Source organism: Notechis scutatus, chromosome 2 (genome assembly GCF_049901735.1).
Source record: "Notechis scutatus isolate UNSWTSFEM ecotype Mainland chromosome 2, rNotScu1.2, whole genome shotgun sequence".
NCBI lineage: Eukaryota > Metazoa > Chordata > Lepidosauria > Squamata > Elapidae > Notechis > Notechis scutatus.
This window is the reverse complement of record NC_142010.1, coordinates 26,189,962-26,209,227: the sequence shown is the minus strand read 5'-3', so window position 1 is coordinate 26,209,227 and position 19,266 is coordinate 26,189,962. Positions and strand designations below refer to the sequence as shown.

The 19,266-nt window shown below is 42.6% G+C and overlaps 1 protein-coding gene across 1 annotated transcript in view; it reads left to right on the top strand.

The window, feature by feature from the left end:
• The first annotated feature begins 14 nt into the window (after positions 1 to 14).
• LOC113425978 (uncharacterized) overlaps positions 15 to 19,266 on the top strand; it is a 30,241-nt gene continuing 10,989 nt past the window's right edge. The window contains exons 1-5 of the mRNA XM_087953920.1: positions 15 to 1,240; positions 2,414 to 2,534; positions 2,681 to 2,763; positions 4,167 to 4,293; positions 7,239 to 8,722. Of these exons, the coding sequence (XP_087810046.1) occupies positions 1,079 to 1,240; positions 2,414 to 2,534; positions 2,681 to 2,763; positions 4,167 to 4,293; positions 7,239 to 8,722 (1,977 nt within the window). The 5' untranslated portion in view covers positions 15 to 1,078. The remainder of the gene's footprint in view (positions 1,241 to 2,413; positions 2,535 to 2,680; positions 2,764 to 4,166; positions 4,294 to 7,238; positions 8,723 to 19,266) is intronic.

Below are 19,266 nucleotides of genomic sequence, written 5' to 3'. Positions count from 1 at the left end.
CTAGGAAGAGCACCTCTCGCCCTCATATGCAGAGGCGCTTGCAGACAAAGAGGGCGGCCGCGGGAGGCCGGGGAGCAGCTGTTGTTTTCACCAGCAAAAAGGAAAAGGAAAGAAAAAAGCGAGGAAGCCGAATTGCAAATTCCCACCCCAAAAAAACGGGTTTAACCAGTTGCTGAGTGTTGGGAGAAGGATCCCTTTGCCCCAGCGTGAAAATAGGCGGAGAAGCCCCGCACCAGAGAGTGGCATCCTCCTCCTTGGCTATCCTGCAGATCCCCGGGTGGATCTTGGCACCTGCAGCGATCCGGAGAGAGTGGAAATCGCCCGCGTCCTCGGTTCCGCAGGGGGCCCGTTTCCTGATCCTGGAGGGTCCCTCGGGGAAGTGGGACTTCTGTATACGACGCGTTGCTCAGACGGGAGACAAATTGGCGTGTGGATTGCAGTTCTTGGTTGTTGTTGTTTTTGCCCTTTGAATTTGGAAGGGGAAGGCACGGGATCTTGCCTGGGATGTCTCCCAGGAAAACAAATAAACAGAGATCAATATTTATGAGGCTATCCTAAGATCTTTGGACTGTTATTTAATCGAAGTGAAATTAAAGGAGGAACTTCCTAAGAGTGAGGACAATGAACCAGTGGAACAGCTTGCCATAGGAAGTTGTGGCTTTTTAAGAGGCTTTTAAGAAAAGACTGAGCAGCCACCTCTCTGAAATGGCATAGGGTATTGAGCAGGGGGGGTCAGACTAGAAGACCTCCAAGGTCCCTTCCAGCTCTATTCTGATTGATGGATTGAAAGTCAACTTTGTGGAGAAGTGACTTGACTAGGTAGGATGGAATTCCTGTGGTCTTCAGGGAGAGGAGCCGCCAAAAACTGGGAGCCTGTCATTTGGGCTGGAAGCAGAGGGGACTTTGGGGGAAGTGGCAGCCCAGGAAGCATCTCCGAGGGTCCTCGCAGCTCCGAGGCTGAGCGCTGGGGCTTCCGCAGCTGCCGCTACTGGGAGGCCGAGGGGCCCGGGCGCTTTGCAGCCGCCTGCACCAGCTGTGCCGGGGGTGGCTGCGGCCCGAGCGGAGCAGCAAAGCCGAGATGCTGGACCTGGTGGTGCTGGAGCAGCTGCTGGCCCTGCTGCCCCCGGAGCTGTCGGGCTGGCTGAGGGAGTGCGGGGCGGAGAGCTGCGCCCAGGCGGTGGCCCTGGCTGAAGGCTTCCTGCTCGGCCCCGCAGCCCCCGAGGAGCTGGCAAAGGGGCAGGTGAGAGAATTTCACCCCAGGAGCTTTCTAAGATGATAATATGACAAGCAATGACCTGAATTCCTAAATTCTTTAAAGGCCTTGTCCATCTTTTCTGGAACTATTCTCCTAGGTTCCTTTTTTTTAATACAAAAGAGGGGAAAAAAGCATTGGTACATTGCACAGATGCAAATTAGTCAAAAGAATTGTCAGACAGTGAAAAAAATGATACCAAATAAGACATGAATGCTATTGTTTGGTGCTTAAAATGGAACGTAGCCTACATATTTGGAAAGAATATGTAAAACTGAACTTTTAAACTGAATAGGTAGTTAGAGACTGGATGGAATACATTGCTCGAGTTGCCCTTCAACTTCAATTTTTTTAAAAACAAATTTTATTAATTTTACAATTAAAAACAAATCAACAACACATACACAGATAGAAAAGCAAAAAAGAAAAGAAAGAGAAAAAAAAAGAAAAAGAAAAAGGAATGGAAAAACACTTAAAAACATTCTCATTTTCGACAGTTTGTAAGATCTTTTCTTTTCTTGGTTTATGCCATATACACACACCTTATCCATATGTATGTTTATATATCACACACATAAATTTGTCCTGTTCTTTTTGCCTTATGATATAGAATCTGTCTTTGTTCTAACCATTTATACCAGCAATTCCAATTGTTATAATATATTGAAGAATCTTTATTTTTTAAGGCTAAAGTTAGTTTGTCCATTTCTGCACAATCTGAGATTTTTTGGATGATCATCTGTTCTGTAGGTATATGAGGTAGCTTCCAACATTGAGCAAAAGCTAGTCGGGCCGCTGTTAATATGTGTATTGTTATGTACTTCACTTTTTTTGATAGCTGTTTATCGAAAATCCCTAACAGGAAGGACTCTGGTTTATACTCAATCTGTTCTTTTGTTATATCTTCCAACCAGTTTCTTCAACTTCAATTTTAATAGGCTTAGGATATGTGCCTTCCCCACAAAAGCATTACAATGCCGCTGTGCTTTAACTGCCAGGCCAGTGGTCTCCCCAAAAGGCAACAAAAGGAAAATAATCAAAAGAGGCAGAGAAATCGCCAAATACAAAGGTGGATTTGGGTTTGGGTAGAAGGCAAAGCAAGGAAGCTATCATAGTCATGGTCATCAGAAAGTGGGTAATAAACCAGGCTGTTTTTTTTAGATACAGGAACTGTTCATGGAGGAGATCTCAGCAGACTCCCAGGGAAGAGATCAACCCAGTCCTTCTCGGGAGCTTTTCTGGAGCATCTCACCAGAAGACCCACCTCAGCTCACTTCCCCATGTAAGTGAAGGTATCTTCTGAAAGCCCAAGCTCTTATTCGTGAGCTGCTTTGGCAATACAATTCTAGGCCTTTATTGTGCATTCTCAGACCTTATTCACACAACCCTACAATAATCTGTTTTCCCTCCCCTTTCTCTCTGTAACAGGGCAGGGAAGAACATCAATGGAAACCTATGAAATGGTACCTGTTTGTGATGGAGCAGAAGTAGCATGTCTGCCACCGACTCAGGTAAGGGGGATGAATCCCAACAGGGGACTGTTTGGTACGGGGCTCAGTGCACAACCTGTTCCTCAGCAAAAGAGGGCGTGGAGGCCACGCTCCAGTGAGCCATTGAGTCATATTCAGTTTAGTGTATCCTTCAGGACTGTTGCTGAGCTACAAAAAGAAAACGTACAAGTCGAGAGGCTGGTATTGTAATAAATGTGATTTATTGTTGAGAGAAATTAATGTTCTTTTTTCCACCACCCCTTTTTACCTGAGGCAAGTTAATACAAGTCATGAGGTAACTTCCTCGTCTTATGACCACAATTGAGCTCAAAATTTCGCTTACTAAGCAAAGCAGGGGTTAAGGGAGTTTTGCTCCATTTTGCTACCTTTTTTGCCATAGTTGTTAAGCGAATCACTACAGTTATTAAGTGAATTACACTGTCATTAAGCGAATTCAGCTTCCCTCATTTACTTTGCCTTGTCGGAAGCCGCCTGGGAAGATATTGCAGAAAGTTAGCATTGTCTCCTAGAAGAATGAAATATTCTAGGGAATATTAAAAAAGGCAGAATATTATATTTTTCTGGATGAGAAAAGGAGAAACGTGTTTTTAAAGACAAAGGGCAGGTCCCTGCACCCAGCAGATATTTGGAGCTTATTGTGCAGGACTGGGCCAGCCTACTTACAAGACAATTAGACCTTCAGCTCCAGGGTGATGGGATTAAGGCATGACCCTCCTGGACATAATAGGATTATCAGAAGAGGTACCACATGGCACAACCAAACCCCTTCATTGCATCACCCAGCAAGGTTCAACCAAACTTATCTCAGACAACCTCAGCTATGCCCCCGCATAGCCCTCTGGGAGTCTGACAACCAATAGAATACATTTCTTGTGCAGGAACAGGAAGCTTAAGGGCAAGGCCCAAGAGAGGGTATAAATACCTCTCTCTCTCTCTCCTCTATGTGTTCATCTGCCCTGAACCTCAAACCTATGTGGTCCTGTCCCTCAATAAACCATCTTTCCAATCAGCCTGGTCATTTGCATTCTTTCAAAGAGTTGTTGAGGTCACCAGGAGCTTTATCTGTGTCATCGGGGTTACCTGAGTGATCCACGTAGGTGTGGAGCCTTTTTGGAGGACTGTGTTGTGGATTGATGATGTCTGCCATGTCCTGGATGACTGAGAATCTACGTAATAAACTCTGGAAAGGTGTTGGACTAAAACATCTACTTTAATTCGATGAGCTTATGTTAAAATAAAATAAAATTGAATCAATAAGAAAAGCATAAACCAGTTACAGAAATACAGAAGAATAAACACTTAAAAATCAATAACGTGAAGTACAGATTTCCCAAGTTGAAAAAAACCTGCACTTAAGTTGTTCCGGAGATTGTCTGGTGAATGATATTATCTTCCTCTTTTAGGGCTTCATATCCTTTGAGGAAGTGGCTGTGGACTTCACGCTGGAGGAATGGGCGCTACTCGATTGGAGCCAAAAAGCCTTGTGGAGGGAGGTCATGCTAGAGATATTTCTGAATATAGCCGCTCTGGGTAAGACCCCCGCTTTGCTCCATTCATTAGAGATTTTTAGGGATAGGAAGTCAGGGAACATATTTCTATGCATCAGTCTAGGGTGGTGCAGACTCCTTACCAGACCACTACATGAATTACCACTTTCCTAATCTCCAAAAATTAAACAGGATCTGTGATGATCCAGGGCATGACACAAAGGCAACACAGCCAAACAAGGAAGAAGAGTCCCTTTATTATCTCCAACTTTGCCCCCAATGTCCAGGTTACCTTCAGCTGGAGAAAAACTCTCTCAGGAACAGCCTTTAACTGGAGAAAATTCAGTCCAAAACAAGGTATATACAGACTGTAACTAAAAATCCAAACAAACCAAACTGCAGTAATTAATTTGACAGGGCAGGAGAAGAAATTTCAGACTTGAAAGCACGGCAAAATTCACACAGTTGGGAAGATGCCAGGAACACAGATAAGCCATGATGATACCAGATAGATTCATGTTTGCTCACAACAACTTACTGTGCGCAGCTTCCCTTTTTAAACACTGTGTTCCAACTGCAGCTAATGAAGGGAATCAGGGGCCTTTCCTCCCCCATAAGCCATGCAACTCATGTTGCTCCCTTCTCTGTTCCTCCCTGCATGCCCTAGGATGAAGAGGTGATGGGCTTGGGTCTTCCTCTGAATTCCCTCTCCCTTGCTCTACCTCTCCCCTGCTCTGCCCAGCCAGACTTTGCCCTTCCCCAGTTTTTTCCACAGCCAACGGAGCCGCACTCCCACTCCCTGTCAGCTGTTCAACCTCCCCCTCCGAATCAGATTCCAACAGGGGCATGACATGATTTGATGTGGTTTGTTCTTGGATGGGAAACGGCCAGGATGTCCAGAGTCTTTTGGCAAGGCCAACAGAGAGGAAAACCACCCAAGAAGAAGACACAATATTTCTCCATTGGCCAAGAAAAGGACCTGTGTGAATCTGTGAAGCCAGAGGAAACTACAAATAAGAACACCTATTTCTCCCGTATTTTATTTAGCTGTTTTCATGTCACAGGTTACTTTTTTTCCGTTACATTAATGAAATAATACTCGGGGCAATCGTTCTTAGTTATTTCATATAGATCTTTCTGGTATTTTACTATATGAATCAAGTGGCCCTTAGCTTCAAGAGCAGACCCATAGGAGAGACATTGACGCATGCTCTGACTGACAAAGGCATTTGTAAGTGGCATGAGCCGCAGCTCCCTCCCGTTCTAGAAGGGGATATACAGGCACAGCCTGCACATCAGAACAACATTCAATGATAACCCCAAGTTACAAGCCAGTTCAATGCAGGATAAACCGAGCCCTGCCCCTCCAGAATCAAATTTCAGCAGCTGCAACCCCCACCCCATTCTTAACCACCCAAAAAGGAGGTAGGAAAGTCCTCTATACTTGTTCAGAATGTCCAGGTTGAGTGACAGTTTCTTGAAGATGGGGCACATTCCTGCCTTCTCCAAGCTGGAACAGAATAGCATTTTATCATTATCCTATACATAGTTCTTTTTCAGCTCTCTAAGCATTTCCTTTCCCATTAGCGGAGCAGGAATCCACATTGTAGACAGGAGAATCAAAGATGTACAGAGAAATATCCAGCTCTTTAGAACTAGAATTCCACATAAGCTAGGAAGAAAAAACCTTTGGTCAACTCATCCTGATTTGCTCAGCTTCCTCTAATTTTGAGCAGTATTGTCCTCTGGGTGCTTGCCAATTTCTCAAAGGAATTAAATAAAAGATACTCCCACTATCATCTCTTCCATCTGGACTGCAGTCTGCGATACAATAAGATTGGATAACTATTGAGGAGTCACTGCTATTGCCAGTGTAATAGGTCTGAGTACGGGCATTTGTTTGTTTATTTCCCACCTTTATTATTTTTATACATAATTCAAGGCGGTGAATACACACAACATTGCTTCCTTCTTCTATTTTCCCTACAACCGCCACCCTGTGAATGAATTGGGCCATGAGAAAGTGACTGGCCCAAAGTCACCCAACAGACTTTCATTCCTGAGGCAGGACTGGAACTCACAGTCTCCTGGATTCTAGTCGGGTGCCTTAACCACTAGACCAAACTGGGTCTACATTTTACTTTTACTATGTTGGCTGGATTAGCCCCTTCTCTTTTGTCGCGGTGCTTTGGGCATCACTTGATTTGCATCATCTCCCAGAGTCCTACAAAATCATGGCTGTATAGGTGATCCTCTGTGGAAAAGTAACCCAAAATGCCATCAAGAGTGTTAAGCCTGGATTCCCCAACGGGTGTTAAGGAAAACAAACTAAACAGAATGTGCAGCGAAGTCAGATAGGAAGACAGGTAAATGTGTGAGATAAGTTTTCTAGTTAACACGCAGTAAAAATACAGATACGCTTGTGCTATCAAGAATATAGTTTATTCCATTTAAGAATTATAGCATAGTCAAATGTAACGGTCCATTAGTCATATATCAATTTCAGTCAAGTCTTGTCAGGGATACTCTGTTTGCAAAGTCCGTGTTGAATAGCCAATGTCAGTACACTTACAATAAATCAGTCCAATCTTATCTTCTCTCCGTTGAGAAAAATCAACACTCCTAGAAGAACGCAGTCATCAATCCATCCAGTAATTAGGGATCAGTAAGCCAGAGAGAGAGAGCTGCTTTTGCCTCGCTTCATATATAGTGCTTTTACAACCACACCCTTAATTACATTCTTGCTGTTAAAGTTACACACACTTTAACTAACAAACCATGATACCATATTTATTATTTTTACCCAAAACAGTTAGGGTAAACAATGTTATCCCTAACAAAGAGTATCTTAAGTTTACAATTGCCAAACTACTTCCCTACCATAGTCCAACAGCTGTTGCCAAGTTTGAAATCTGGATTATATTCATAAGGAGATCCCATTCACCTTTCTAAATTCTAACAGGAACTTCTCTTTCCTTTTTTTACAAGCAGGTTATGGGCAGAGCGATGAGAATGACCAGCACGCATGGTTAGCACCCCTGCAAACAGCTGAGTATGAAATGGAAGAAGTGATGTTTGGCCACCAAGGGGGTCCAAAAAGCCAAGAGGAAAGCAACACAGAAGATGGAGGAGAGAGTTCTTCCACTTCTCTCCCCTTTGAAATCCATCCATTTCTTATCCAGGAAGCTCAGGAAGAAAACACAAATGGAAGATACGCCAGATGTGGCCAAGGAGAGGAAAATATGTTTAATTTACATGAATATTGTAGCAGCCAGGCTAAAAGGAAACAGTATGGTTGCGGACAATATGGAAGAAATGTTAATACTTTCTTCTCTCTTGGTTTACCCAAAAAACTCTACGGGAAACACAAACCACATAGATTTATAAAATTTGGGAGAAGTTTTACTCTGAGCACTTATGTTAATTCCCATGAAGAATTTCACGCAGAGGTGAAGCTGTGTAAATGCATGAACTGTGGAAAGAGCTTCAGTACAAACAGTAACCTCCTTCGCCATCAAATGATCCACACAGGTGAAAAGCCATATAAATGCCTGGAGTGCGGAAAGAGATTCATTGAGAACAGAGATCTTACTCGTCACAGAAGGATCCACACAGGGGAGAAACCATATAACTGCATAGTGTGTGGAAAGGCCTTCAGAACAAATGGTCATCTGACTCGCCATCAGAAGGTCCACACAGGTGAAAAACCATACAAATGCATGGATTGTGGGAAGAGCTACATTGAAAGCAGAGATCTTACTTGTCATAAAAGGATCCACACGGGGGAGAAACCATATCAATGCAGAGAGTGTGGAAAGAGCTTCCCTCGGAATAGTGCCCTGATTTGCCATCAAAAAATCCACACCGGAGAGAAACCTTATAAATGCATGGAATGTGAGAAGACCTTCATTAAGAAAGGACAACTCATTTCCCATCAGAGGATCCACACAGGTGAAAAACCATACAAGTGTATGGAATGTGGAAAGAGCTTCAGTAGAAGCAATAATCTTACGTCCCATCAAAGGATCCACACAAGGCAGAAACCGTACAAATGCACGGAGTGCGGAAAGAGTTTTAACTATAACAGTGGCCTTTCTCGCCATCAGAGGAAACACACGGGTGAGAAACCGTATAAATGCACAGTGTGTGGGAGGAGCTTTATTCAGAACGGACAACTTATTTCCCATCAAAGGGTCCATACAGGTGAGAAACTGTATACCTGCACGGAGTGTGGGAAGACCCTCAGTAGCAAGAGTGCCATTGCCTACCATCGAAGAATCCACACCGGGGAGAAACCCTATAAATGCGCAGAGTGTGGAAAGACCTTTATTCAGAAAGGGCAACTTATTTCCCATCAAAGATTTCACACGGGGGAGAAACCCTATAAATGCACGGCATGTGGAAAGAGCTTCAGCAGTAGCAGTGCCGTTAACTACCATCAAAGAATCCATGCTGGTGAGGAAACATACATTCACAAGAGGACAGATTTGATAGAGCAGTTGCCTTGCCATATAACTGAACCAGACATAGAAATAGGTGAGAGGAAGGCTGAGGTAGCATAAGGGAACTTTCCTCTCACTCAGTTTACACTCCATGCATGCCCAGATACGAGGAAGAGGAAGTCTTTTAATGGGAATATCCCTGTGCATCTTGGTTGTCACAATTGATGGCTAAAGGAGTTTTGGAACTAAATATGGTGGAAGTGTACCCCAGTAGAGGGAAGAAAAAGAAGAGGAAGAACCACCAAGCTATAGCAGTGGCCCCCAATCATTTGGGCACCAGGGACTGGTTCCGTGGAGAGCGTGTGGTTTCATGTGCTGCCTATATCCTGCAGATGGGGCTGGTTTGCTCAACCCGGTTTCTGGCATGCCACAGCCCAGTGCAGGTCCACTGAGCTGTAGAAAGAGTTGTAAAAGATACGTGCAATTTTTAAGATAATTTTTTTTAGCCATTCGTCCGGGCTAAAAAAAAGTCTTACGTTAACGCTTTTTTGAGAGTTACCTTAAGGCGATTTATATTTAACAATATAACCAAGATAAATGAATTCCAAACTGCATGGCCCTCCTTCCAACCTGCATGGCCCAAATTATTTTGTTCCCAGTGATGTACAGATAGCCTTTGACTTATGACTGCAGTTGAGACCAAAATTTCTGTTGTTAAGTGAGACATTTGTCAAGTGAGCTTTGCCCCACTTTGCGACCTTTCTTGCCGCAGTGGGTAAGTGACCCCTTGATAAGTTAGTAACCTGGCCGGTGACTGAATTTAGTTTCCCATTGACTTTGCTTGTCAGAAGGTTGCAAAAGGTGGTCATATGACCTTGGGACACAGCAACGGTCATAAGTAGGAGTCAGTTGCCAAGCGTCTCAATTTTGATCACATGGTCAAGTGGGTGCTACAAAGGTAAGTGTGAAAAACGGTCATGAGTCGCTTTTTTCAGTGCTGTAGTAACTTTAAAAAGTTACTAAAGGAACTGGTGTAAGTCAAGGACTACCTTTATAGACTTCCCAAATTCCATGATGGAATTCGATGATTTCTTGAACATGACCTCTGGTTAGGGCAGTTGAAAATCAGGTGCATTGATTAGGGCAGGCTCTTCAAACTTGACAGCTTTAAGACTTGCAGACTTCAACTCCCACAATTCCTCCTCCTGTCATGTTAGCTCAGGAATTCTGGGAGTTGAAGTCCACAAGTCTTAAACTTGCCAAGTTGGAAGACCCTTGGGTTAGGGATTTGGATTGCAAGAGAAAGGAGATTTTCCTTTTGTTTTTTTCTCTTTTCTTCAGGTGTTTCTCCCCACTTTCCCCTCCCTTCTTTCTTATATGACTGTATTCCCACACTGGGAATCCTGGGCGTATGACTACAATTGAGCTCAAAATTTCCGTGGCTAAGAAAGACAATTGTTAAGTGAGTCTTGCCCCATTTTAAGACCTTTCTTGACACAGTTGTTAATCATTGCACTTGTTAAGTTAGTAACTCAGTTGTTAATTGAAATCTGGCTTCCTTATTGACTTTGCTTGTCAGAAGGTCGCAAAAGGTGATCACATGACCCCGGACACTATAATAATCATAAATACAACAAGTTGTTGTCCCCAATTCGGGTCTGAGCCTGGTGCCGAAGCCAATGATGGACACCAGACACGAGGTGCAGGTTTTCTGATTGCTTTTTATTGGAGTATACTCCAAGGAAAAGGGCTCCTGATCAAAATGCCAAGAGCCAAGAACAAAGGATTGAGTAAGTTTTATACATTTTCACTAATGGACAAGATGGGACAAATCGAGATAATAAATATCATCCAATAAACATTTTAGTAATAATTCTACCATTTGTTCTATTGGTCTCTAGCTGTCCTTATTCCTAAGTCTTGGCTAATGAATGCGCTAGGAGTTATCTAATACACATTTGATTTGCTGCAGGGCATCTCTATTCCTAACTATTAGTTGAGGTCTGCAAGTTGTCTTAACTCATGTTACTTTTATCAGCTTTCGGATTAGCCAGGATTGTTACAAGATTTACACATGCAAATTTCCTGTAGATAAGCATTCTTTGTTCTTGCCAGGCAGACTCCACAATTACAGGCTTCCTGATTTATTTTCAAGTGTGTGTATGACCTTGCTTTATTTTAGCAAGGAATCCTGACATGTGGAAGATTCTGGATAAACAGACCGACTAATTGATTTCCTCAAAACCTCAGGTAAGATTAAAACCCAATTGGTAATTTCTGGCACTTGGACAACCTTGTTCTAGTTAAACAGGATCAGCGCTAGTTAGAGATGGGGCAGGAGACTGTTACAGGTGTTATGTCCACTTTGTATGCAGCTTTATTCCTCTCTAGCATTCATCTCCATTGTTCTGTGACACATTTCCTGCCACTCTAGGATTTACCTTTAGTTGTTCTTGTTATATGTATACTTCTACAATGTTTGTTGTTAATATGAAAAGGGGAAGATGTTACAGGTGTTATGTCCGCCTTGTATGCAGCTTTATTCTTCTGTAGCATTCATCTCCATTGTTCTATGATGCACTTCCTGCCACTCTAGGATTTACCTTTATTCTTGTTATATGTATACTTGTTTGTACAATGTTTGTTGTTAATATGAAAAGAGGAAGACATTACAGGTGTTATGTCCGCCTTGTATGCAGCTTTATTCTTCTGTAGCATTCATCTCCATTGTTTTGTAATTCATTTCCTGTCTCTCTAGGATGTACTTCTATCTGCAATGAGGCACTTCTGTTCCTGGTGTGTGTGTGTATATATATTATTTATAAATATCATACACAGACACACACACACATACACACATGCTATATATATATATATATATATATATGCAGGTCTTGGCATGTTCGGGTCTTTCCCCATGTAAGGTTGAGAGAGGATCTTGGCAGCGTTTCGACGAGGTCCCACTTGCCATCTTCAGGCTGGTGCTTCGGCCGTGCTTGTGCGAGCAAGCGTGATCAGAGCTGCCGTCTCCCTATATACTGGTGGGGAGACGGCAGCTCCGATCACACTTTGCTCGCACACGCACGAAGCCGAAGCACCAGCCTGAAGATGGCAAGTGGGACCTCGTAAATCAAGATGCTCTCAACCTTACACGGAAAAGACCCGAACATGCCAAGACCTGCATACCTGTACCCATGAAAATCTATGAAAACATATATATATACATATATATACAAATAAAATGATGACATATAGTGTTTTTAACTGCATTTTTATTAAATGAGTCCATATTTGGCTTTGTATTGTTTTTCTTGGACATACTCCTTCCCTGAATATAACTAATTATTTTATTCCCTTATCTGTAACTTGTCTACATTATAATGTGCAGCAAAAAATGTATAATTGCTTTGTGGAATAAATTATTTCAGATTTTTATTCTGTGTGTTTATTGCCTGAAACTTTTTCTCATACTTGTCTGGGCCAAAGCAATGCTAGACTGGGAAGTTTAAACAATATGTCTAAATTCAGCTGTGGAAACTACTGCTGTGTCATTGCTGAGGAAACGGTGCTGTTTGAACTGCTCCATCACATAAATTTATTTTTATTTATTTATTTTTATTTTATTTTATTTGTCAATTGCTTACAAAATAATAGGTATAAATATAAACATAGTTATGAATACATGGATACATATAAGAAAAATAAAAGAAACAATAGGACAGGGACGGTAGGCACATTGGTGCACTTATGCACGCCCCCTACAGACCTCTTAGGAAAGGGGTGAGGTCAGTTGACAGTCTTAAGGTTAAAGTTTTTAGGGTTTGGGGAAGAAGCCACAGAGTCAGGTAGAGTATTCCAGACATTGACCACTCTGTTGCTGAAGTTGTATTTCCTGCAATCAAGTTTGGTGCAATTAAACTTGAGTTTGTATCTATTGTTTGCTCTTGTATTGTTATGGTTGAAGCTGAAGTATTCATTGACAGGTAAGACATTGCAATGTATGATTTTATATACTGTACTTAGATCGGACCGAAGCAGTGGTGGGATTCAAATTTTTTTACTACCGGTTCTGTGGGCGTGGCTTGGTGGGCGTGGCAGGGGAAGGAGACTGTAAAATCTCCAGTCAGAGATGGTATTTGCTGGTTCTCCAAACTACTCAAAATTTCTGCTACCGGTTCTCCAGAACTGGTCAGAACCTGCTGAATACCCACCTCTGGACCGAAGGCGGCGTAGTTCTAGGTCTAGAATTTCAAGTCTGGTGGCATAAGGTATTCTGCAATGAGTAGAATTCTGCAATAAATCATTGTTGGTTGATGGGCCATTAAAGGAGGGCCAACTGTTACCAATCACCCAGACAAAACTTGTCCAGAATACCTGCTTCTTTAGGTCTCCCGACGGTGTATTCATTCCTGCTGTAATAAAAGCCATCTACCTTCCTTCCTCCCACAACTGCCACTCTGGGGAGGCCAAAGCTTCCCTGTTATTATTCCTCATTTTCCTTCCATCATTCAGAGTCTTACGGATTTATCAGTGGAGTTCAGTCTGAATACTTTTCCTCAAACACGATGAAATCTGGTCGTTTTATGCCCCAAGTAGGTATTGTAAGCCACCCAGAGTTGATGCATCAGTAAGATAAATGGCATACAAACTAAATAACCCAGTGGGTTGATTTCTTCTGGTGATCCATATGTTGGTTTTCTTTCAAGAATCCTCTCCAACATCAAAATTGAAAAGCAACAATATTCTTTCTATCCTGCTTCTCCAACTTTCGCTTCCATAAAGTTGTTCAGAGAAAACTATTGACAGTATCTGAATAGTTTTTTCAAAACCTTCATCCCTTTTCTTCCTAGGAACCGAAGCAATAAACCTTGTCAGCTCGGCCATAAAACACTAAGAAAGGCAAGATTGTTAATGAAAGTTAGGAGAAGATACTAAGAGGAAGACTGGGGGGCAAGGCCATTTTAAACTAAAAAGCCATCCCATAGGGACAAAGTATGTGTGAAATATTGCCTCTTCTTCCTCTCAAATACATCATTCTTAATGTTGTGTCTACTGCATGATATGTGACTAAATATATTAACTAATTAAACACGTGCTGTCTGATTCCCAGCAACTCTGGGCAGTCTCCTGCTTGAGCAGGGGGCTGGATTAGAAGACCTCTAAGGTCCCTTCCAACGCTGTTATTCTGTATAGGTAGTCCTCAACTTATGAACTTTTTAGCATACTAAAAAGCAGAGACATCACCCTGCCAACAAAAGTGCCTATAGTCAAGGCTATGGTTTTCCCAGTTGCAACGTATGGCTATGAAAGTTGGACCATAAGGAAGGCTGAGCGCCAAAGAATTGAGGCCTTTGAACTCTGGTGCTGGAGAAGACTCCTGCAAGTCCCTTGGACTGTAAGGCCATCCAACCGGTCAGTCCTAGAGGAGATCCACCCTGACTGCTCTTTAGAAGGCCAGATCCTGAAGTTGAAACTCAAATACTTTGGCCACCTCATGAGAAGGAAGGACTCACTGGAGAAGAGCCTAATGCTGGGAAAGATTGAAGGCAAAAGAAGGGGACGACAGAGAACGTCACTGAAGCAGTCAGCGTGAGCTTAAATGGACTCCAGAAGATGGTGTAGGATAGGAAGGCCTGTATGGTGGTCTCTCATGAATGAAGACACTGAGGCAGTCGTCTTGAAGCCAAATCGGGATGAGAGCCCAGGGCAAGCTCTGACACCCTCTTTTATTAGAAGCAATCTTTGTTAACGTTTGCAATTTTTGTTAGTGTGTTGTTACAAACTCATTACATCACACAAAATACCATATGAGAATACAAAGCTGTAAAGTTTAAGTTTGCTACAATTCTGGGTAAGAAGTGGCAACATTTCGACCTTGTCCCTCGCCTCGTGTTACAAACAACTACCAGAAGGCCCGTTGTCCTTGCACGTGCGCGAGGAAACAGATAGCAATTCCCACATCTCCTCTGTTTTTCTTTTTTTAAAAGACAGGGAGTGTTTTAGTTCCAACAGCAGCCTTTGTTAGGCGCGTAGGCAAGAGTGCTGTGTATGCTGATGTTATCCATGGCGTTCGTGACTTCTTCGACCATCACAAACATCTTGTCCTCGTTTGGGTCATCACAGGTTGGCTCTCCCATTTCTTCTTCGGATGGCAGTGGTTCATATGTGTTAGTTATTTGTTGATTCCAGAGAGCCATTACCTGTGCAGTGGCTTTTTCTCAGCCAAAAGGGATAAATTGTTAGAAATAGTGCATACAAAGATAGGTAATACACAAGGCAATATAATACATCCCGCAGCAATCATACCAATAAGCGCTACAATAGCTTGCAAACCAGGTAATTTTGGGAACCAGGATCCAAACATGTCTCTAAAATCAAGACCATTCCATGTTTGTACAGGTACATGTGCAATCTTGATCATTCTATCAGTGATTTGTTGAATAACTTTTCCACTATCATCTATTTCAATACAACAATTACTAAGATTAAATTTTCCACACACTCTTCCTTCTTTGGCAAGAAGATAATCTAACGCCAAACGATTTTGCATGATATATGTTCTAGACAATGCATTTTCTTTAGCTAGTGTTTTCAAAGCAAGAGCAGTTTCATTGGTTATAATTTCTAATACAGCTTGCAACCTTATAATTCTATTGAGCATATATATGTGGGGTATGGTACCCCCTTGTTTCAGGTAAGTGAGTGTACAAGCAAATAGGATTACATTTGTCAGTGGTACATGAAGTAGAGCTTGATTTAACAGTGATATTAATATTTTGAGGGCCTCTTACTTGAGCAGAGTCAATAGGTGGGGTGTATCAGTAGTTGTAAACAGTGGTGGCCCCCACATTAGTCCCGGACACCTTTTGGAAGAGATATTTCTTTTCCTGTAGATAAGATCTTTGCCAGCTGTGTGAGCCGCAGGTGACTCCTGCAGCGTCGTTAGGACCTTGGCCTTTGTTGATGGCAAAACAAGCATCAAAACACACAAAAGTGTTGGTAACCCCCGAGTGACATTATGGGTAATGTACCCATTTTTGCTTGACTGGTAGAGAACATTGAGGCAAGGTCAGAGCTGGATCCTCCTTTGTAGGCATAGACATACAGTGAGGCGGTGATGGGCCCCACAGCCTTTGGCTCGTAGCATTGGATACCTTGTTTGGTGTAGCATCGTGCATATTGAGTGTTGTTATGCAGACAAGGGGAGATTGTCATGGAGTTGCATTCAGGCTTCAAAGTATGATAGATCAGGGTGGACTGGGTCTTCGTTCCGCTGCGAGTAGTTTTGATGCAGGCATCGCAGGAGGATGGGGTGGCTGTCGTATCAGCAGGAGCGATGTGGAAACCCAGGAAGCAAATGATGAATGCAGCGGGCAGCTTCATGATGCTGATGTAGGCAAGGCTGGTTTGGGTAGAAAAGGCCTTACGTGTCGTCCAGGGACCCAGATGATGTTGTTGTTGTAGGAAACAGCAGCGTACCCTGCGTCCCCAGGTTATAAGTTCAGCAGGACCTTTCCACTGAGGATCTGGCATGATGCTGATGAAAATATACCGTTGGTCTGGGTTCAGGATGAGGCGAGGAAGCGAAATGACGTGATGCTGCTGTGCATGGGGGGATCCGGACTCATTGAGGAAGTTAAGAGTAAACAAGCAAACATTCAATGCATTCTGGAGTCCTGGCAACCCTGTGACATTTTTAAATTTGAATTTAAACTGTCTGGCCAAGGCTTTTTATTTTGATGAAAATAACTATGACTGTCCCAGGGTGTTTGTTGTGAAAGAATCATGCAAGAGATGGCGCTGTCTGCGGTTGCAGCTGCAGCTGCCGCATCAGCCATATCATTGCCTTCCTGGAGAATTCCTGGGAAGGGTTGGTGGCTGCGAATGTGTGCTACAAAGAGCGGGTGCTGGTGCTGTGCAACAAGGTGTTGCAATGTAACAAAAAGAGAGAGAAGATTTTAGAGACAGAGACTGAAGTGAAGGATAGGCAGTAGTTGAAAGCATTTTATGCGTATGGAGTTAGTACTTGATGAAATCAATCTGTGTTCTCTGGAAAGGCCAGCCCATCAGGGGTCGCCCTCCCATTTCTTTTTCCTTGCTACTTTCTTGTTTACTTTCAAACATACTTTGCATTCACAGAAACCACCTTCACCCCTTCTCAGTTTCCCAACTCATCTTTCTCCTTTTCCTCAGGTTTCCAATCCTAACAACTCACATTTCTGCACAGACCATGAAGGAAGGGAGGGAGCCCTTTTATGACCTCCCCTGCTCCTATCATGACTGCAAATCCTGATTTCCTCTTTCCTTCTTCAACCCTGCTTGACCCATCCACCTACTTGCAACAAACAATCATGGTCCTCAGTTCCCACGATTCTGCAAGCCTTTAGATAGTCCGAGAGGGAAGCCCCCTCGGGCAGTTAGAGCTGCAGAATCCTCTTTCAATCCTCATTTGCATTTTCAACAACCAGTTTTAACAGACTAAGAGATTTTTAGGAGTGTTGAGGAAGATGTATCCATTCTAAGATAAGGAGGTTGCTAGTGTGCTGAGACTTTTGGGTTAATACAGCAGTAGGTAAGGAGGGGTGTATTGAGCAAGATTAAGGAAATAGGAGCATTGTTGTGACATCGGTTGACCCACCTTTTCTGCATAATGTGGTATATGTCCTGGGTGATTTTTAATTGATGATCTGTAATGGTAATTTTATCCCCTGGAGTGGTTCCTCCCTTTAACACATCAAACAGGGGTTGAGCATGTGTGTAGTGATGCCAGAATAGGGACAGGTCCAATTAATAGCCCCTAAATATTGTTGTAATTGTACGAGGGATGTCTACACAATGGCATCACGTGTGGATGGACTGAAACTTGTATATCAAAATTTAAAAAAGAAAAGCAAGAAGGGAAAGGTGTCCTAGGCACTCTTTTCCAATATTTTACAAGGAGAAGAAGAAGCAAGGGAGAAAGGAAGAGATGAGAGGCCTTAAGCAAAAGTTCTCCAGAGATAATAGACAAATTCCACTGAAAAAGGGATTTCAGAAAGGCACACAAGACCGCATTTCTACACCTGCATCCAGAAATAACCATAGAAAACTGGAAACAACATGCAATTCAAAATGTGACAAAACACTCAGTATAATCTAGTGAAACCTTTGCCAAGAAAAGGAGTACTGTAATGAAACAATGATTTAAGACATGGGATGTGGGGGGCGGGTGGAAACAATCCCGGAAAGCATAAGTGTTCCCACAAAGGCATGATATCTAACCGAAAGGGGTAAAATGTTTAAGACATAAATGATTGTCAACATCAATGATTAGACTATGTTATCCCAGCGAAACCTTTTGTGAAATGAAAGATCTGAAGTAGGAGAAGGGGGAACACTGCAATGAAATAATGATCTATAATATGTGATGTGGTTTAACTGAAAAGCAATGTACCAAATGTTCAAGACACAAATGAACATCAACACTAATGAATAACAATACTGCACAATTTCAGAATGCACCAGATAGAATCCCAGTGCAAATTATGTGTGTTCTATATTAAGTATTACAAATATAGGGGAAAGAGTTAAAGGCATCACACTCCATTCAGTGCACAGGAGAAGTTTTTCTTCAAAGAAGAAAGATAAATGGATAGCTGGAAATAGAACAAAGAATAACAAACTATGATTCGAATTGAGAGGAGATAAACAAAATAAAACCGAGAAAATTCAAAAGAGAGGAGAAGCTATGTAGAAAATTGAAAATGCCAATAAGATGCCAATGGTATGCAAAATGCCAATGGTATGCAAAATGCCAATGGTATGCAAAATGCCAATGGTATGCAAAATGAACATGAATCTGAATCTGTGTCTGTACCAAGAGTTTTGACCTGGGACTAAGCAACTTTCAGAAAAGAGATTTTTTTTTTTTTGCTTTTATGTTTTGTGTTTCTGTGTATCCATGTTCTGCATGTCTTTAAAAATTAACAAAGTTTGTTAAAAAAAAGAGAGAGGCTGAGAGTCTTGAGGAAGGATAGAGCAGATCGGGAACCACAGAGATTCCTTTGAGAAGGGCATGAGGGTGAGATTGTAAGAGCAGTTTTATCGGAGAAGAAGGAGGCAGAAGGAGGAAGATGTGTGCTGACAGAGATGGGGAAAGGATATGAACACATCTTCTGCCATTGATAATTCATACACAGTGGATGGTATATGGGCAGCCTTGGGAGAGGGGCTAGCTGCCGGCCCCTCTACTGTCGAGCATCTCTGCTGGCAGAGGGCTTTGCTGCCCCCGCCGGGGCTCGACATTGTGATTTAAAATGACCAGGCTTCCCACAATTGTAACAATTACCAGATGGTTTATTACCTCTGGTGATAGCTGCAGCCATCATTTCGGAAGTGTCTAAAGAGGCTTTACTGAGGGGTTTTTCAAGAGAGCCCCTCTTTTAAAAAGAAAAAATTTCGTTTGGTTGATTCTCTTAGTTCCTCAATGTGCAATTTCTGGTCCCGAGAGAATCCTCCACCCATACTCACGAGGATCCACGGCGATCGCCTGCGATCGAATCAGGGATGAGGTATACCAAGGCTATGCCAGCCGA